Below are 21,277 nucleotides of genomic sequence, written 5' to 3'. Positions count from 1 at the left end.
ACCTGGACAAAAGGAACACCTATGTGAGAATGCTGTTCATTGACTACAGCTCAGCGTTCAACACCATAGTACCCTCAAAGCTCATCACCAAGCTAAGGATCCTGGGACTAAACACCTCCCTCTGCAATTGGATCCTGGACTTCCTGACAGGTCACCCCCAGGTGGTGAGGGTAGGTAGCAACACATCTGCCACACTGATCCTCAACACTGGAGCTCCCCAGGGGTGCGTGCTCAGTCCCCTCCTGTATTCCCTGTTCACCCACAACTGCATGGCCAGGCACGACTCCAACACCATCATTAAGTTTGCAGACGACACAACAGTGGTAGGCCTGATCACCGACAACAACGAGACAGCCTATAGGGAGGAGGTCAGAGACCTGGCCGGGTGGTGCCAGAACAACAACCTATCCCTCAACGTAACCAAGACTAAAGAGATGATTGTGGATGAAAAGGAGCACCAAGCACGTCCCCATTCTCATTGACGGGCTGTAGTGGAGCAGGTTGAGAGCTTCAAATTCTTTGGTGTCCACATCAACAACAAACTAGAGTGGTCCAAACACACCAAGACAGTCTTGAAGAGGGCATGACAAAGCCTATTCCCCCTCAGGAAACTAAAAAGATTTGGCATGGGTCCTGAGATCCTCAAAAGGTTCTACAGCTGCAACATCGAGAGCATCCTGACCGGTTGCATCACTTCCTGGTACGGCAATTGCTCGGCCTCCGACCGCAAGGTACTTCAGAGTGTAGTGTGTAAGGCCCAGTACATCACTGGGACAAAGCTGCCTGCCATTCAGGACCTCTACACCGGGAGGTGTCAGAGGAAGGCCCTAAAAATTTCAAAGACCCCAGTCACCCCAGTCATAGGCTGTTCTCTCTACTACCGCATGGCAAGCGGTACCCGGAGGGCCAAGTCTAGGACAAAAAGGCTTCTCAACAGTTTTTACCCCCAAGCCATAAGACTCCTGAACAGGTAACCAAATGGTTACCCGGACTATTTGCATTGTGTGCCACCCCCCAACCCCTCTTTTACTCTTACGCTGCTGCTACTCTCTGTTGATCTTATATGCATTGTCACTTTAACTATACATACTACCTCAAATGGGCCGACCAACCAGTGCTCTCGCACATTGCCTCACCGGGCTATCTGCATTGTGTCCCCCCCCCTCCAACCCCTCTTTTTACACTTCTGCTACTCTCTGTTCATCATATATGCATAGTCACTTTAACAATACCTACATGTACATACTACCTCAATAAGCCTGACTAAAAGGTGTCTGTATATAGCCTTGCTAATGTCTTTTTACTGTTGTTTTATTTCTTTACTTACCTACACACACACATACCTTTTTTTTCTTCTGCACCATTGGTTAGAGCCTGTAAGTAACTATTTCACTGTAACCTGTGGTATTCGGCGCCCGTGACAAATAAACTTTGATTTGAAATATCCCTGGAAACCTGAACCTGTCTTTCTCGCACCAGACATTTGTGATCCCCAGCCCCATGGTACCCCTACAATTAACACATACCACTTCTTTCCCCAATACTACACATTCCTTTGTGTTATATTCTTCTGCACACTTCTCACACCAAAGAACCTCCCTCCTACACACTGCTGCCACATGCCCATAAAGCTTGACACCTGTAACAATGTAATGTATTCGTTTTTGGGGTATCTGTACACACACACAAAACATTTTGGTCCAAGAACATCCCTGATCTTCTCTACTGCCTCTGATCTGGCGAACTCACTAAACACAAATGCTTTGTTTGTAAATTATGTTGAGTGTGTAACTTTCACAGTAGTGGTGTGGGGGCTGTGCTTTGGCAAAGTGGGTGGGGTTATATCCTTCCTGTTTGGCCCTGTCCGGGGTCCTCGGATGGGTCCACAGTGTCTCCTGTCCCCTCTTGTCTCAGCCTCCAGTATGTATCCTGCAGTAGTTTGTGTCAGGGGGCTAGGGTCAGTTTGTTATATCTGGAGTACTTCTCCTGTCCTATTCGGTGTCCTGTGTGAATCTAAGTGTGCTTTCTCTAATTCTCTCCTTCTTTCTTTCTCTCTCTCGGAGGACCTGAGCCCTAGGACCATGCCCCAGGACTACCTGACATGACGACTCCTTTTTGTCCCCAGTCCACCTGGCCATGCTGCTGCTCCAGTTTCAACTGTTCTGCCTTACTATTTTTCGACCATGCTGGTCATTTATGAACATTTGAACATCTTGGCCATGTTATGTTATAATCTCCACCCGGCACAGCCAGAAGAGGACGGGCCACCCCACATATGCTCTCTCTAATTCTCTCTCTTTTTCTCTCTCTCGGAGGACCTGAGCCCTAGGACTGTGCCCCAGGACTACCTGACATGATGACTCCTTGCTGTCCCCAGTCCACCTGACTGTGCTGCTGCTCCAGTTTCAACTGTTCTGCCTTGTTATTATTCGACCATGCTGGTCATTTATGAACATTTGAACATCTTGGCCATGTTCTGTTATAATCTCCACCCGGCACAGCCAGAAGAGGACTGGCCACCCCACAAGTCCGGCCTCTGACTGGGCCACACAAGGACATTCAGAGACATGTCCCGAAGCCACTCCTGCATAGCGTGGCTGTGTGCTTATGGTCGTTGTCCAGGTCTCTGGAGCAGGTTTTCATCAAGGATCTCTTAGTACTTTGCTCCGCTCATCTTTGCCTCGATCCTGACTAGTCTCCCAGTCCATGCTGCTGAAAAAAATCCCGACAGCATGATGCTGCCACCACGCGTCACCGTAGGGATGGTGCCAGGTTTCCTCCAGACGTGACACTTGGCATTCAGGCCAAAGAGTTCAATCTTTGTTTCATCAGCCCAGAATATATTGTTTCTCATGGTCTGAGAGTCTTTAGGTGCCTTTTGGCAAACTCCAAGCAGGCTGGAATGTGCCTTTCACTGAGGAGTGGATTCTGTCTGGCCACTCTACCTTAAAGGCCTGATTGGTGGAGTGCTGAAGAGATGGTTGTCCTTCTGGAAGGTTCTCCCATCTCCAAATAGGAACTCTATAGCTCTATCAGAGTGAGCATTGGGGTCATGGAGTCTTGGTGGTTCCAAACTTCTTCCATTTAAGACTGGTGGAGGCCACTGTGTTCTTGGGGACCTTCAATGCTGCAGAAATGTTTGGGTACCCTTCCGCAGATCTGTGCCTCGACACAATCCTGTCTCGGAGCTCTACGGACAATTCCTTCGACCTCATGGATTGGTTTTTGCTCTGACACGCACTGTCAACTATGGGATCATATAGACAGGTGTGTGCCTTTCCAAATCATGTCCAATCAATTGAATTTACCACAGGTGGAAACATCTTAAGGGTGATCAATGGAAACAGGATGCACCTGAGCTCGAAAGGGTCTGAATTCTTATGTAAATAAGGTTATTCTGTTTTTATTTTTTAGACATTTGCAAAAATGTTTTTAAAAGACTATTTTTCCTAGGGTATTGTGTGTAGATTGCTGAGGAAAATGTTTTATTTAATCCATTTTAGAATAAGGCTGTAATTTAACAAAATGTGGAAAAAGTCAAGGTTTCTGAATAATTTCCAAAGGCACTGTATGTATATGAAATTCCATAGGAATGCATTTGGTCCAACGTAATGTCACACCCTGACCATAGTTTGCTTTGTATGTTTCTATTTTTTGTTTGATCAGGGTGTGATCTGAGTGGGCATTCTATGTTGTGTGTCTAGTTTGTCTCTTTCTGTGTTTGGCCTGATATGGTTCTCAATCAGAGGCAGGTGTTAGTCATTGTCTCTGATTGGGAACCATATTTAGGTAGCCTGTTTGGTGTTGGGTTTTGTGGGTGATTGTCTCCTGGGTCTGTGTTTGTACCACACGGGACTGGTTTCGGGTTTTCACATTTATTGTTTTGTAGTTTGTTCATGTATAGTTTTCCTTATTAAAAAACATGAACTTCAACAACGCTGCGTATTGGTCCGCCTCTCCTTCGACGGAAGAATCCCGTTACACGTAAAATGCCTTCATAATGAGTGCACCAAACTTGACATAAAGCTGGAAAAAGTCTAAATAATAATGCCTAACTATTGCTGTTTTAACCATAGGCTACACAGTTTCCAATATTTCCACCAACAGGCTCCATTGGTTTTAATATGATTGGTCTGACATTGCCACGACTCTTTCAATAATAGATGGAATATGCCTTATGATAATTTAAAAAATATTATAGTTATGCAGATAACGTAACCAATTTGGTCAGGTTTGCAAAATATATAGGCCAATATTTGTGGTATTATGGTGTCCAGAGCACAGCTGGGGGCAGAGGGTGGTCTATAGCAGGTGGCAACAGTGAGATACTTGTTTTTAGGGAGGTGGATTTTTAAAAGTAGAAGTTCAAATTGTTTGGGTACAGACCTGGATAGTAGGACAGAACTCTGCAGGCTATCTCTGCAGTAGATTGCAACACCACCCCCTTTGGCAGTTCTATCTTGTCTGAAAATGTTGTAGTTTGGTTGTCTTCCTAAGCCAGGATTCAGTCACAGCTAGAACATCCGGGTTGGCAGAGTGTGCTAAAACAGTGAATAAAACAAGCATAGGGAGGAGGCTTCTAATGTTAACATGCATGAAACCAAGGCTATTACGGTCACAGAAGTCATCAAAAGAGAGCGCCTTGGGAATAGGAGTGGAGCTAGGCACTGCAGGGCCTGGATTCACCTCTATATCACCAGAGGAACAGAGGAGGAGTAGGATAAGGGTACGGCTAAAAGCTATGAGAATTGGTCGTTTAGAACATCAGGAACAGAGAGTAAAAGGAGGTTTCTGGGGGTGAAAAACTAGCTTCAAGGTATAATGTACAGACAAAGGTATGGTAGGATGTGAACACAGTGGAGGTAAACCTAGGTATTGAGTGATGATGAGAGAGATATTGTCTCTAGAAACATCTTTGAAACCTGATGATGTCACAGGACGTCATCAGCGCTCACCTAAAAAGCCCATATGCCACTGGTTGAAAGAAATTCTCATTGGTTCGGTGCAGAATTGTAAGGTTTTATGTGTTGTTGGATGTGCGTTTTGGTCAACTTAGCTCAGAAAATCCATCCTCGTCAATATGCTGACCACAGGCGGCTGCCTAAACCTGCCTTATGAGTAGGCCGGCCCTGGGCCCATCTCTCTATCTCTGTCAGGAGCAGTGTGGTACAAAGAGCCTGGAGGACTAACAGGGAAGAGAGGTCCCAGAGCCGCAGTGTCAAATATGGGGGTATAGTGAATTCAGTGTTTGAGATTGAATGATTACATTAAGACTACTCTATTTACATGTTGTCACATCAGCGGAAAAATGTGACCAAATACGTAATTGTTCCTTTATATTCTAAAATATTTTATTTTTGTGCACTTTGCAGTCTTGCTGAGGGTGTGTTCGTAAATTCACTTTAGAGTGACAGAGTGCGCTCAGAGTGCAGTCTGGGCATTCATAAATTCAGAGCATTGCCAAGATTGTACATTCCTAAATTCAGAGCATTTCGCACACTGGACTCTCTGGCAGAGGAGTAGGGTTGATCTGAGTGATCCCAGCACCCAAGCTAACTGTCCAAATTTGGCTAGCTTGCTAGCTACTTCTTACCAGCCCTAGCAGAGCTGGTTAGGCTGTTTTGATGTTATCCAGAGCGCTGGTGACGTAACTGTGCTGCTGGCAACAATTTGCATTTTTTGCGGACGTTTACCGACACCGGCTATATTCAACTGGTGTTAAGCGTTCATAAAGGCATGTTATTCTGCGCTCTGGCACACTCAGACGAGAGTTGTCTGAAATCAGAGTAGATCGCCACATTGAATTTATGAACATACACTATAACATTGGTGACTGTGAATTACGTTTTTTGTCTAATTTTACTGAAACCCGTCATATTCAACGGGTATTGCGCATTCGTAAATTCATAAATTACTCTGCGCTCTGGCACACTCTGAGAAGCGTGCTCAGGAATAGGAGTAGATAGCCAGAGTTAATTTACATTTACATTACATTTACATTACATTTAAGTCATTTAGCAGACGCTCTTATCCAGAGCGACTTACAAATTGGTGCATTCACCTTATGACATCCAGTGGAACAGCCACTTTACAATAGTGCATCTAAATCTTTTAAGGGGGGTGAGAAGGATTACTTTATCCTATCCTAGGTATTCCTTAAAGAGGTGGGGTTTCAGGTGTCTCCGGAAGGTGGTGATTGACTCCGCTGTCCTGGCGTCGTGAGGGAGTGTGTTCCACCATTGGGGAGCCAGAGCAGCGATCAGTTTTGACTGGGCTGAGCGGGAACTGTACTTCCTCAGTGGTAGGGAGGCGAGCAGGCCAGAGGTGGATGAACGCAGTGCCCTTGTTTGGGTGTAGGGCCTGATCAGAGCCTGGAGGTACTGAGGTGCCGTTCCCCTCACAGCTCCGTAGGCAAGCACCATGGTCTTGTAGCAGATGCGAGCTTCAACTGGAAGCCAGTGGAGAGAGCGGAGGAGCGGGGTGACGTGAGAGAACTTGGAAAGGTTGAACACCAGACGGGCTGCGGCGTTCTGGATGAGTTGTAGGGGTTTAATGGCACAGGCAGGGAGCCCAGCCAACAGCGAGTTGCAGTAATCCAGACGGGAGATGACAAGTGCCTGGATTAGGACCTGCGCCGCTTCCTGTGTGAGGCAGGGTCGTACTCTGCGGATGTTGTAGTGCATGAACCTACAGGAACGGGCCACCGCCTTGATGTTAGTTGAGAACGACAGGGTGTTGTCCAGGATCACGCCAAGGTTCTTAGCGCTCTGGGAGGAGGACACAATGGAGTTGTCAACCGTGATGGCGATTGCCATCCCTTTTTATATATCAAGGTTTCTGGGGTGTTGTTCTGTGACAAATGACTGTAAAAAAGGTTGTTCTAATGACATTGGATTATTTTACATTAAAATTGTTTTTCTTCCCCAAAGCACAAAATAACAGTTCACCACAGTTGATTACCAATGGACAATTTACGAACGCACTCCTTTGTTGTAGCGCTATCGATGACGCGCGGTGTGGTTGTCAAGGACGTGACATTATTATGGGATGGTAGGGGTGAAATGGTGCTACGCGCGGTATTTTGAACAATCGTCTACGTTTCTGTGGATTTTACCGAGATGTTGCTCCGCCTGTTTGGAACGGCGAAGGAGTGTGTGCGTTAACACGTTTCGTGTCACCAAAAGTGTTGCACCCAGGGGGAAAACAAGCCACGTAAGAATCTATTCGCTGTGTGTAAGGGGCAAAATAATGTTAGCCAACATGCTAATGAGTTAGCTGATGGCCAGGCTTGCTTGCTAACAGCTGATTATGTCCATTTGGCCAGTTAGCAGACAGCTAGCTAGCTGCATAGGAAGATACCTTATTCTAACTAGCTAACTTAGTATAGAACTGCTGTTGTAGACGCGACAGGAAGTTAGAAAACATGCATAGGCACATTTATTTACCATTCATTCAAATAAAGGTGACTATTATCAACGTTACATGGCTGCATTTGCTGATGTTTGAGAATGACATTGATTATTCAGACTGTAACTTTGTGTGATTTCATATTTAATGACATCAAATGCATTACAAATGCAGCTTGCTTCCAGCACCCTGACAAATGGAGAGTAATTTTATGATTTCGCTTGCCCAGTTTGCCATTAGGGCTTAGCTTGCAGGGGGGCTTGCCATTGCAGTTATCCTGTCTATTCAATTTTGGCTAGCTGGAAAAATACCCTCCTGGTCTGTCTACTCTCTGCTTGGGGAAATGGCTTGAAAGCAGCTGGGGCTTCGACTGTCAAATGGTCTGATGCTGGCCTCGGGCTTGGTTGCTTTTTTCCCCCCAAGGAAGGTCATATTCCCCTTTTTATATATCAAGGTTTCTGGGGTGTTCTGTGACAAATGACTGTAAAAAAGGTTGTTCTAATGACATTGGATTATTTTACATTAAAATTGTTTTTCTTCCCCAAAGCACAAAATAACAGTTCACCACAGTTGATTACCAATGGACAATAATGTAGATGTATCATTCAGGTGAATGCACCAATTTGTAAGTCGCTCTGGATAAGAGCGTCTGCTAAATGACTTAAATGTAAATGTAATCATTCGTGTCGTTGTTCACTGTAGTTCTACACAGAGTACCATGTAAATATTTACAAGATCACATGGTTTGTAACGTTATGGTGACAACCCGGAGTACTCTTTTAATATTACTGTGTTGCACTACCCGGTTAGGATCAATTGCAAACGGTACCACCATTACTTCATTGGTAAACAAGATCCATGGCATGGGCGTTTATCTCTATTGCTATATCTTCCTCTCGTCTCTTTAGTTAACTGATGACGAGGTGAAAATGGCGGATCTTTCGAAATCCAACCCCGGCCTGAAAATAGAAACGTAGCTAGCTCGCTGGTCGTTTTCATAGTGCTGCTCCTGTCACCAATGGATGATTTTGACAGGCTGCTTAGTTGAGAAAACAAGAATCAGCCCCCAACCATATATCTTATAGAACATTGAGAAGATGGAACATCGATACCCCATAGTTTATCGACTTGTATAGTGTACCATCTGTCTTATTTGGAGTACGGCGGAGGTAGGACAAAGATTGTTATTCTCCTGGATGTCCGAAGCGGCCTAACCAAGCTAGCTACGTTAGCTAGCCACACAATCGATGACATGTTAGTTAGCTAGCGAGCTAAATTCTAATTTATACCGTTAGAAATCAGGTGGGCTTTGTTGCAAAGTAAGCGTTTAATGTAGTATTGCAATCAAATAGTTCGGGTCATAATGTCGTTACATAAAGAACAAAAGTGTGTTATTGTTCTCGGTGGCTGGCTACTCTACCGCATTTAACTTAGCTAGCCAACATTTCTAATGCTATTTAAATAGATACTTTATGATTTTATATTTCTGTAACGTCAGTTACTCGATGTTCCATTGCCTATGTGTGTACCAACTTTTTAATTTCTTATGAAATTCCTCGCTGTCTTTGAAACTATTTTGTGGATTTGCTCTTGATTCTTGCGTTATTGATAGCAGATCTATGCATCTTAATATATTTACTGATGTCACACACTACCGGTAGATGTTTTGGGCTGTATATAACAATGACATCCTTCAAATCAATAGTGATGGGTTTGCACCTTCTCGTGTCATTGCAGTAGTGTGTGTGTGCACAACATCCACACCGTTATATGCAAACATCAACACATGTTCATATGCAGGAATTGGAAAAAGGTCATTCAGTTTTAGGCATCTCACTTTATTTAACTTTTTTTTCCAGATATAAAATACTTTTGCAATTGCTCTTGGTTGTCTAAAAATTGCTTATTGGCACCAAGCAGGATCTAAAAACCTCTGTTTGGAACTGCATGTTTTGACTCTATCCCAAAAGTTGCTGCAGCTATTTCTGTCGTTTATTTGTGTACTGGTACTTTCCTTGATACGAAAGGAAAGTACCAGAAAAGGTGTTTGATGCTTCTAATAAATTATTTGGACTGACATTCTTATTGGACTGACATTCTAATGTTCCCCGTTTTGTCTCCTGCAGCGACTGTTTTGAGCTGAGTGTAAACCTGGAGACATGGACGTGGTGTCGCCAGAGCTGAACATCCTCCTCCCTGACGAGATAATGGACACCGAGGCCATCGTCATGGATGACGACCCACCCACCGAGTTCCCTGCGGCGTCTGGCCAATCACAGCCCAGCGACGATGCACCAATCCCCATGGAAACAGATGTTCTCGCCGTCCAAGAGATCGTTAGCCTGTGTTCGGATGCTCCTCCGACCCAGCGGACTCAGGCCCTGACCACCTCCATCACCACAGACTCCACCCTCTGTAGCACCACCTCTGCCACTCAGCTCCTCCTCACCCCATCCATAGCTTCATCCTCCCCCCTTACACTCCGACCTGCCACAACCTCCACCCTCACATCCGCCACCCCCAAAACCACTACCAGCCTGGGTGGGGTCAGTCTCACCTCGGGGGGCTTACAGAAGCTCTCAGCCAACCACCAGATCATCCTCAATAAGGTGGCCTCATCCCCGGGAGCAGACACCACCAGGTCCCCAGGCACCACCACTATCACTCCAGGGGGCCAGAAGTTCATGGTGACGGCCATAGGCAAGTCAGGCCAGTCTATTGTGCTGCAGCTGCCCCACACGGGCTCCAAGCCTGGCTCAGGGCAGGGGGAGGCCAAGGCCAACCCGCAGCATTTCAAGGTGCTGACGATAGGGGGGAGGACAGACCTGAAGCCGGTCATGGTGGGGCAGGCGGTCAGCTCGGCCAGTCAGATGTCCACCCTGCAGGCCCAGCAGCTGAAGACTGTTCAGGTGAGACCTGATCATTTTTGTAAATTTATTAAATTTTTCTCCCCAATTTCGTGATATCCAATTGATAGTTAGTCTTGTTCCATCGCAGCAACTCCTGTACGGACTCGGGAGAGGTGATGGTTGAGAGCCGTGCGTCCTCCGAAACACGACCCTGCCAAGCCGCTCTGCTTCTTGACACAACGCTTTCTTATCCCGGAAGCCAGCCGCACCAATGTGTCGGAGGAAACACCGTACACCTGGCAAGCGTGCACTGCTCCAGGCCCGCCACAGGAGTTACTAGAGCGCGATGGAACAAGGACAACCCGGCCGGCCAAACCCTCCCCTAACCCGGACGACGTTGGGCCAATTGGGCGCCGTCTCCCGGGTCGCGGCTGGCTGCAACACAGCCTGGGATCGAACCAGGGTCTGTGGTGACACAGATTACGATGCAGTGCCTTAGACCGCTGCATCACACGAGAGGCCCGAGGCCTGATTTGTTTACTTGTTTGTTGACCTGTTTACTTGTTTGTTGACTTGTTTGTCTGTGCTCAGCTGTGTACACATTTTGTAGTGAGGAGATGAATTTAGCCACGGGTTAACTTTTTGAAGGTTTGCTGGTGATTTGGCCAGCTTCGTGTGTAGGTCTCTTTGCTGTAGTTCGTACAGTGAAGGTCAATGAATGTATTTGCCAACAGATTGCAAAGAAAACGCAGGTGTCGTCAGCTGGACCAATCAAGTTCATCATCACTAAAGCTGTCAACAACAAAGGTCTGACCGCCCAGACATCAGTATCCAATGTCATTACAGGTAATCACCGTCACGTGTTTGTTGTATTAACCCCTTCATAGAATGAATGCTTGGTTTGTAATGTGCCACACGCTCAGGGATAAGCCGTGTAATCATTGAACGTACAGCCTGAGTTATAACTGTGTCATAGCCGCTTTGAGCCATAGAAAACTATGTAGACCTTGATCCCTGGTTCTGACCTCATCATTGTGATTCTGTACCCTCCCCTGACCCCACTTCCCAGGTCGAGTCCTGTCCACGAGCAGCCCAGTGACCCCCCCGCGGACCATCACTCTCTCTGAGACCCTCAGCTCCAACAGCAAGATTGCCATCTCCCCCCTCAAGTCACCTAGCAAAGTCAGACACGCTGCCAGTCAATCCCTCTGACCCCACTTTGAGCGAGGGAGAGAGAGACCCATTGCAGTTTTCCCCATTTTCCGTTTGGATTTCATGACTAAACCTATACTCTTTTCTTTTTGTGTAACAGTTGACGATGGTGTCGGTGGCCTCCCAGGTACCCAACTCCCCTCAGAAGTCAGTGTCTCTGCCGCTCAACATGGCCCACCTGGGACAGCAGATACTAGTACAACAGTCTACAGCCACCTCTCCAGCCAAGGTAGTCTCCAGCCATTCTACTGCATAGGTAAAACTAACCTCTCTAACAGTTTATCTGGCCCTCTGGGACCCCAGCCTCAGGACTGCACATTTTTTTTTGTTCTATTCAAGCACTGGATCACCTGATTCAACTAGCCAACTAATCACCAACAAGTAGCCTTCCGGAACTGCTCATAGGAGCATGAGCCTAGTGTCCTGTCCATTACTCCCCCTGGACAGGACACTAATCTATCGCAGGGCCATCTTCTTAATGCTGAGTACCAAGCGGAGACGCATTGCTTCCTATCTTAACTTTGGTATGACTCAGTCCGGGGGTCGTACTCCTAACCTTCCAATCTCACGGCGGATACTCGGTACTACGGCCTATTTATCGCCTTACCTCCTTACTCCGTTTGCACACACTGTATATAGGTTCTTCTATTGTGTTATTGACTGTACTTTTTGTTTATCCTATGTGGTAACTCTTGTGTTGTTTTTTTGTCACACTGCTTTGCTTTATCTTGGCCAGGTCGCAGTTGTAAATGAGAACTTGTTCTCAACTGGCCTACCTGGTTAATTAAAGGTGAAATAAAAATAAATAAATACTCTAACCACAAGGCCACCAAGTTAATCACCAAGCCCTTGATAATTTGAATCTTGCATGCTACTGCTGACCCTGACCAATCCCCTCCCCCCCCTCTACTCACAGCCCATGAAGCCGGTGCAGACTGTGACGGTGGGCGGCCCCCAGTTTAAGACCATCTTCCCCCTGTCCACCTCGTCCAACGTGCAGCAGATCCAGGTGCCCGGCAGCCGCTTCCACTACGTCAGGCTGGTCACTGCCACCACGGGCAGCAGCACGGGACAGGCCGGCAGCCACTGCACCAACTCATCCATGACCGGTAGGAGACAGACATCAACAGACATCTGTTGATGTAAAATTACAATTGATTGATTATCCATAGAGACTGGCAGGGGTAGTCTTTTTTTAGGTCCAAACAGAGCCATAATAGAGCTGGTATTTCATATGACTTCTCTTCCTTCCACAGCCAAGCCTATGGTGGTCAACACAGCCCAAGTCAGGATGTCTGTCCCCATCATCCCAGCACAGACCATGAAGCAGGTGAAACACACACACATTACTTACAGATGGAATTGTTCCCTTATTGATTCACTCGGCCACAACAGCTACAGACATGCACTCTCAATTAATGTAGTGTAATTTTAACTATTTTATTTAACCTTTATTTAACTAGGCAAGTCAGTTAAGAACAATTTCTTATTCTCAATGTCCGCCAAAACGACAGATTTTTACCTTGTCCGCTCAAGGATTTGAACTTGCAACCTTTCGGTTACTAGTCCAATGCTCTAACAACTAGGCTACCCTGCCGCCCCAACTAACCTTCATTCCTCTTCCCCTCTCTCAGGTGGTGCCCAAGCCCCTGACGTCGTCGGGCCAGGTGCTGACAACTCAGACCCAGCAGAGGTTGATCATGCCCGCCACGCCGCTGCCCCAAATCCAGCCCAACCTCACCAACCTACCCCCGGGCACCATGCTGGCGCCTGGTTCTGGGAACATGGGCTATACTGTGCTGCCCGCACATTATGTCACGCAGGTATAGGGCTGGGTTGTGTGTTGGAGGCATTTTAAACGCGTGTGTATGTGTCCCCTCCTGTGTTCTTACGTCTCTCTCTCTCTCTCCCTTTCAGCTCCAACAGTCTGCGTATGTGACTTTGGCCAGCAGCTCTGGGTTCCCCACCCCTACAGGCATCCAGACTCAGGCCAGACTGCCTCTCAATGGGTGAGCACAGCACCCAAATTTGTTGGGTGCATTTGCTGTTTATTTTGGTTATGTTCCAGATTATTATTTTTTTGCCCAATAGAAATGAATGGTAAATAATGTATTGTGCCATTTTGGAGTCACTTTTATTGGAAATAAGAGTATAATGTTTCTAAACACTTCTACATGAATGTGGATGCTACCATGATTGCAGATAATCCTGAATGAATCGTGAATAATGATGATCATACCCCCAAGACATGCTAACCTCTCACCAATTACAATAACGGGAGTATTGTTTTAGGGTGGGGGGTATATGATATCTGTGTGTAACTTTTTCACTCTTTATTATTCAGGATTATCTGTAATCATGGTAGCATCCACATTCATGTAGAAGTGTTTAGAAACATATTATATTCTTACTTAGAATTTAGTCATTGTATCATTTTAAATCCGAAGTGCTGGAGTACAGAGGCAAAACAACAACACATTTGTCACTGTCCCAATACTTGTGGAGCTCACTATTTCATGTTTTGTTGTCACATATGCTGGATAGGTGCAGTGAAATGTTGTTTTACAGGGTCAGCTGCAGTAGTACGGCGTCCCTGGAGCAAATTGGGCTTAAGTGCCTTGCTCAAAGGCACATCGACAGATTTTTATGACATTGTTGTTAATAAACCGAATGCGCTGACTAATCGTACGCGTATTCCTTCCTCCCACAGCTTATCAACTTCAGACGCTGCCTCCAGACCACGGAAGCCCTGCAACTGCAACAAGTCTCAGTGTCTCAAACTGTATGTGCTATAACTTACAGGGAGCTCCTACCCACTCAACTGTTCATGTGTAACAGAATTCCCGCTTTTAAATTTAAAAAAAAAAAATCCTTTATTTAGAGTGTAGACGTCATGGAGATGGGCATAACCTCAATGTGGTCTTGCTCTCTCTGCAGGTACTGTGACTGCTTTGCCAACGGGGAGTTCTGTCAGAGCTGTAACTGTACCAACTGCTTCAACAACCTGGAACACGAGACCGAGCGAGCTAAAGCCATCAAGGTGAGGAACTGTCCGCCACCACAAGACTAATCAGATTTGACTCAACTCTGTCAGCTTGTCTGTCTTGGTTTTTGTGTGGAGAAAAGCTTTGCGTGGCTAATGTACTCCTTGATTCGTGTTATCATTTGGTATTGTGGTAAAAGTAACTATTTAGTTGTATCTGACTACTTGTGTAAAGAGTTGTTTTAAGAGGGGTGTGTTATTTCCCCCAGGCGTGTCTGGACCGTAACCCGGAGGCATTCAAGCCGAAGATCGGTAAAGGTAAAGAGGGCGAGTCGGACCGCAGACACAGCAAAGGCTGCAACTGTAAACGCTCGGGATGTCTGAAGAACTACTGCGAGTGTTACGAGGTGGGCCTCCATCTCTCTCTCTCTCTCTCTCTCTTACCAGCACCTGTTCTTCTACGGGTGGACGTTAAAGTTGTATTCTATACTGTTCTATTCTATCTTACTTTCACTTGTCCAATCTTTTGATATCACTGTAGATAAAAGATAGGAAACGATGTGAAGACTAGGACTGTGGTGGTCATGACATTTTGTCAGCCTTTAACTGTCATGCAAATAACTGCCGGTCTCACAGTAATTGACCGTTAATTAACGTAAAAGTACTTAGCATCTCCAGGCTTTCACGCATAGCCTTCAAGTCACCGATGCTGACCTTTAGAACATATACATTTTAAACATTTGTAATGTTATTTTTTTTTTTTTGGGGGGGGGGTTGCATGAAAGGCATTCGCTCTGCTCTGTTTCTGCGCAAGCTGCACACACTTCATCAGTCTCTCATTCACAATTTGACAGGCACTTGATAATATTCACACCATCAGACTATTCTTAATTGAATCTATTCTTATTTTTTTTATTTATTTAGAATTACCCACAAAAAAAACATAATCCGTAGCCTGCAAATGGAGGTTACGTTTTTAATATACCAGGTGGTTGTAAAGTGGATTTATGTGCTTAATTTTAAGAGTTGAGCAATAAAAATAGCAGCATGAGAAAGCTGGGATCCTCTTTTAAGTAGTGGCCAGTCAAAACTCTGTTTTCGCACACGATTGCGCAATGGCTGCTTATAAGATCACGTTTCACTAGGCTATGGGCTCTCCAACCCTGTTTCACAGGTCCTGCGCAGCAGGTGATCCTATTCCGCTCAAACTCTGAATGCCAGGGCTCTCACGAAGTGTTTGGTTTGATATTCGATGGCATTTGCATTGATGTCAGAGTGATTCGATTTAAAAAAAAAAATATTTATTGAACTAGGCAAGTCAGTTAAAAACAAATTCTTATTTACAATGACATCCTACCCCAGCCAAACCTGGACAGCGCTGGGCCAATTGTGCGCCGCCCTATGGGACTCCTAATCACGGCCGGATATTATACAGCCTGGATAATGGAGTGCTGAGTACCAGACCATTAGCGACTGGCCTTTAGCAAGTTTGGTAGGCTACTAATGACCATCAGCGGCATCAAGTGCGCCTTGGAGAAGCCTGGTTATCGTGACTCAACGGTCACATGGAATTTAACTGTGGTCACGACTTGTGACTGGCGATAACACGGTCACTATAACAGCCCGAGTGAAGACCTTACTTGTCCTTAAGTGGTCGGTGTGGGCGCATGGCTTTTGTTCCAGCCAAGCAGTAAAACCAAGCCGTAACACACCTAATTCAGCTCATCGTCCCCAGCCCTGGTTGACCTCATTGAGACTCAGCCTTGCTGGTTCTTCTTCTCTCTCTGCCAGGCCAAGATCATGTGCTCGTCTACCTGTAAGTGTGTTGGCTGTAAGAACTTTGAGGAGAGCCCTGAGAGGAAGACTCTGATGCACCTGGCCGACGCAGCTGAGGTGAGAGTTCAACAGCAGACGGCAGCCAAGACCAAGCTGTCGTCGCAGATCTCGGACCTGTTCACAAGGACCACCCCGGCCATCACCAGCGGAGGGGGGAGGTAAAGACTCACTCTCCAGCATCACCTTTTGAGATTCACCCTCTCGCTTCTCACTTGGGTTGCAAAGGAAGGGTATTTTACTGGAAAATTTCTAAGTTTACCAGTAAAATACCAGATTTTTGTCTCCTTTCAAGGTTTTTATGTAATCTATCGAAAAACATCTAGTGGCCCTTTTTCCTACTCCAGACTATCATAGTCTGTAATAGTCTCTGGCCCTATGTGTAGTTTTATCAAATGTAAAATATATGAAATAAGATAATTACGTACAGATCCAGTTAGAACTTTGGACACATACTCATTCCATGTTTTTTTTTCTTTATTTTTACTATTTTCGACATTGTATAATAATAGTGAAGACATCAAAACTATGAAATAACACATGGAATCATTTAGTAACCAAAAAAGTGGTAAACAAATCAAAATATATTTGAGATTCTTCAAAGTAGCCACCCTTTGCCTTGATGACCGCTTTGCACACTATTGGCATTCTTTCAACCAGCTTAATGTGTTAGTCACCTGGAATGCATTTCATTTAACAGGTGTGTATTGTTAATTTGTGGAATTTATTTGCTCCTTAATGGATTTGAGCCAGTCAGTTGTGTTGTGACAAGGTAGGGGTGGTATACAGAAGATAGCCCTATTTGGTAAAAGACCAAGTCCATATTATGGCAAGAACAGCTCAAATAAGCAAAGAGAAACAACAGTCCATCATTGCTTTAAGACATGAAGGTCAGTCAATCCGGAAAATGTCAAGAACTTTGAACGCTTCTTCAAGCGCAGTCGCAAAAACCATCAAGTGCTATGATGAAACTGGCTCTCATGAGGACCGCCACAGGAAAGAAAGACACAGAGTTACCTCTGCTGATTATTTATTATATTATAAGTTCATTAAAGAGATCAGCATCAGACATTGCAGTCCAAATAAATGCTTCACAGAGTTCAAGTAACAGACACATCTCAACATCAACTGTTCAGAGATGACTGCGTGAATTGGCCTTCATGGTCGAATTGCTGCAAAGAAATCACTACTAAAGGACACCAATAATAACAAGAGACTTGCTTGGGCCAAGAAACATGAGCAATGGACATTAGACCGGTGGAAATCTATCCTCTGGTCTGATGAGTCCAAATTTGAAATGTTTGCTTCCAACCATCTCTGCATGTGTGGTTCCCACCGTGAAGCATGGAGGAGGAGGTGTGGGGGTGCTTTGCTGGTGACACGGTCTGTGATTTATTTAGAATTCAAGGCACACTTAACCAACATGGCTACCACAGCGTTCAGCGATATGCCATCCCATCTGGTTGTGCTTAGTGGGACTATAATTTGTTTTTCAACAGGACAATTACCTAAAACACACCTCTAGGCTATGTAAGGGCTATTTGACCAAGAAGGAGAGTGATGGAGTGCTGCATCAGATGACCTGGCCTCCACAATCACCCAACCTCAACCCAATTGAGATTGTTTGGAAGGATTTGGACCACAGAGTGAAGGAAAAGCAGCCTGCAAGTGCTCAGCATATGTGGGAACTCCTTCAAGACTGTTGTAAATGCATTCCAGGTGAAGCTGGTTGAGAGAATGCCAAAAGTGTGCAACGGTGTCATCAAGGCGAAGGGTGGCTACTTGGAAGAATCTCAAATGTAAAATATATTTTGAAATGTTTAACACATTTGTGGTCACTTTTAAAAAAATAATTTATTTAACCTTTATTTAACCAGGCAAGTCAGTTAAGAACAAATTCTTATTTTCAATGACGGCCTAGGAACAGCGGGTTAACTGCCTGTTCAGGGGCAGAACGACAGATTTGTACCGTGTCAGCTCGGGGGTTTGAACTTGCAACCTTCCGGTTACTAGTCCAACGCTCTAACCACTAGGCTACCCTGCCGCCCCACTACATGATTCCATGTGTTATTTCATCGTTTTGATGCCTTCACTATTATTCTACAATGTATAAAGTCATAAAAATAAAGAAAAACCCATGAAAGGAGAAGGCGTGTCCAAACTTTTGACTGGTACTGTGTGTGTGTGTGTGTGAAAATAATATTCCTGTATAAATTACCAAAAGTTTGCTATAGGTTTTCTCTTTCCCAAATGACTGACTATTCTGATAACTTTAGGTAAATTACTGTTAGCTTTGCAACCCTACTTCTCACCCCCTCTCCTCCACCCATCCTCTCCAGATGGATTCTCTGTAGCCTCAACCCCCTCACCTCTTCAGCCTATGCTGCTTTGTACTCCCCCCTCTATGCTGTGTATCTTGTAGGTAGGACAGTGGCTGATCTCATCCTCTCTCCACCAGGATGCCCTTTACATTTGTGACGAAGGAGGTGGCAGAGGCCACGTGTGAGTGTCTGCTGGAGCAGGCTGAGCAGGCAGAGCTGATCCAGCAGCCCCAGGCCACCGCAGAGAGGATGATCCTGGAGGAGTTTGGACGCTGCCTCATGAGGATCATCAGCTCAGCGGGCAAGACGGACTGTCCCTCCATCAACTGCTAGGCCAGGTCCATGGGTTCGCTGTCTGTATGTCTCTCACCCAGCCCAGTGAAAACTAGTGCTGGGAGACTAGAAGGGAATAGTGGCCTCCTCTCTCCCCCAGCTTGAGAGCTAAACATTAGGACTGGTGAGTGGTAGTGGTCCTTGGTTTCTCTGCCTCCCGGGCTGGCTAGCTAGCCGCCCAGTCTCAGAGATGAGCAGTGGGTCTGGGAGATGAGGGGAGTCGGCCATGGGCGCCGTCTCTCTTGCCCACCCTCTGGGCAAAGCATTGGGAGAGGAGTGGACTGTCTGTCTGCTCCACTTACTGCTAGCCATGCCCATGTGCTTTCTCTCCCATCCCCATAGTGCTAGCATTGGATAGGGTGGAGAGTGGTGCACAGTCCCATCAATTGTTAGCTAGCTAGACCCAGCCAGCACCAGGAGGCATGGACAGTCCTGAGCACTGCGCACCGTTTAACCACCCTCATAGATCTAGTGTTGGGAGGACATGCATTTCTCTGGAGCTGGTGCTTCTCCTTCACAGTTAGTGGGAATAGCCTTTGCATAGCCTTGGCTGAAGGAAGGGGCTGTCCCCATGCCCCCAGCCCCCCTGAAAAAATAAGGATTGTGGGAGAGACTCGCCAGAGAAAGAGGTGCAAGGGGGAACAGACAAATGTTTGTTTGTGTTTTGGGAAGGAAGGGGGGGTGTTTTAGATCATAGGATTTTTGTTATTTTTTTAATCTTTTTTTTTTTAAATGACATTTATTTTCTCCATCTTATTATGGCTCTGTTTGCATATGTCCCTCTCGTTCACCCTCTCCCTCTGTTTTAATCATTTCTGAGGGTTCTGGATGCAGACGAGGAAAGAAGGGTCACATTCTGACTGCCTTCTACAGGTAGTAGCCCGGGTTCTAATCATGACGGCCATCTCTCTTCAGTAACTAGCGTATTACTGTAACCCACAAGATATGCTCACGTTACCCACTATTTATTTTCTTCAACCTCTGTTTCAGCTTGTGCTCAGAGCTTTGCAAAGTATCTAGGAACAACTAACATATTCCCACTTTGACTTTTATCACAGATTAGGATTCCATTTGCCATTTTTAATTTTTAAACAACTAAATAGTATGTCATTTGGTATGGAGGGGGGGGTATACTGTTTCTGACACATTCAGGTAGGGTAAGGTTTCACAATATCAAATGCAAGTTATTTGCGCTACTTAAGTGCTCATGGCTTATGGTACTCTAAATGCATTGTCAGGGTATGAGTTGTCCACTTTATTAGGGATGTATGAATATTGGATGCTTGGTGCCCCTTTTTTTTTTTTTTTACCACTTTGTGAATATCAGTTTGCCTCTTTCCAAATACATGGAGAACAGCACACACACACACACGTTGGATAACCGTCAAGAACCAGCGGTAGATGGTTTGATTGGATAATCAATCTAGTCATAGTATCACTATATCCGAAGCACTGCAACTATTTTAGCATTGCAGAGTGCCTTTATGCTACAGTAAGCTGTTCCTTGGTAGCTTTGTGCTTTACTAAGTCATCACGGATTACCAGGCAACACATGATTTGGCCTCTTGTGTGTCGCACTGTAATGACACCCATCAAGTGTGTGTTCAACAGCATTTGGGTAGTGTTTTGAATAAAGAAAGTGATGTTTTTAAGACCCTTTTGGGTCCGTTATTTCCCTACTCACAAAGCCAATCCCTTTCTATATGTATTGAGTGTATTGGTACCGTGTGTTTAAAACAAATACTGTTATTAGTTATTGTAGCCTTATTCCCCCCCAGGATACCTTTGCCTTACGTTCTCCACTCTGCTCAGGGCATCGAAGGACTTTTACTACGTTTTTTGTCTATTGTTCTTTCCTGCAATGTTATTGAAGACACGCGTGTAAAAAAAAAAAAAAGATTAAAAGAGGAAGAGAAAATAATTTCCCAGCAGGCGTTTGACAAATGACCCTCGTCCAGACAGAGGGCCTTTGTGCGTGTTGTGTTTTTCTCCATAAGAGATTGAGTAAGACCGTGTTATACACCATCACACATGCTTTTCAAAGTTGTAATCATCCCTATGCACTGGAAAACATTGTTTATTGCATGGGTGACCTTGCTAGATGCTGAAGTGTTGCAAAATTGCTGTGCAGCAGCATCAACAATTGGTCTGTGTGTTTGAATGACATATCCCAAATAGCTTTATTCATACTAGAAAATAAACATTTCTCTGCGGCCTGTTCAGGAGGGTGCAATGTTACAGAACGTTCAGATAGAAATGGATCGTGTGGAAACGATACAACGGTATTTTAGGTAGAGGATTGGAATTGTATGCTCTGTTTTACATGTCTATCTGCAACA

At 45.3% G+C, this 21,277-nt stretch overlaps 1 protein-coding gene across 2 annotated transcripts; it reads left to right on the top strand.

Annotated features, from left to right (window-relative positions):
- Nucleotides 1-7,047: 7,047 nt before the first annotated feature.
- LOC118387840 (protein lin-54 homolog) lies at nucleotides 7,048-19,605 on the top strand. 2 transcript variants are annotated; one of them, XM_052525900.1, is made up of 14 exons: nucleotides 7,048-7,212; nucleotides 9,534-10,316; nucleotides 10,991-11,102; nucleotides 11,326-11,438; nucleotides 11,569-11,697; nucleotides 12,385-12,577; nucleotides 12,725-12,798; nucleotides 13,103-13,291; nucleotides 13,386-13,477; nucleotides 14,179-14,250; nucleotides 14,406-14,508; nucleotides 14,721-14,858; nucleotides 16,243-16,445; nucleotides 18,743-19,605. In XM_052525900.1, the coding sequence occupies exons 2-14, from the start codon at nucleotides 9,567-9,569 to the stop codon at nucleotides 18,936-18,938; spliced, it is 2,364 nt and encodes a 787-aa protein (XP_052381860.1). In that variant the 5' UTR covers nucleotides 7,048-7,212; nucleotides 9,534-9,566; the 3' UTR covers nucleotides 18,939-19,605. The 2 variants fall into 2 exon arrangements, with proteins under 2 accessions (XP_052381860.1, XP_035632510.1); XM_035776617.1 differs by lacking the exon at nucleotides 7,048-7,212 and adding an exon at nucleotides 8,217-8,576.
- Nucleotides 19,606-21,277: the final 1,672 nt, after the last annotated feature.

This window comes from Oncorhynchus keta, chromosome 9 (assembly GCF_023373465.1).
Source record: "Oncorhynchus keta strain PuntledgeMale-10-30-2019 chromosome 9, Oket_V2, whole genome shotgun sequence".
Classification (NCBI taxonomy): Eukaryota; Metazoa; Chordata; class Actinopteri; order Salmoniformes; family Salmonidae; genus Oncorhynchus; species Oncorhynchus keta.
The sequence above is the reverse complement of the archived record's forward strand: the minus strand, read 5'-3'. Positions and strand labels throughout refer to the sequence as shown.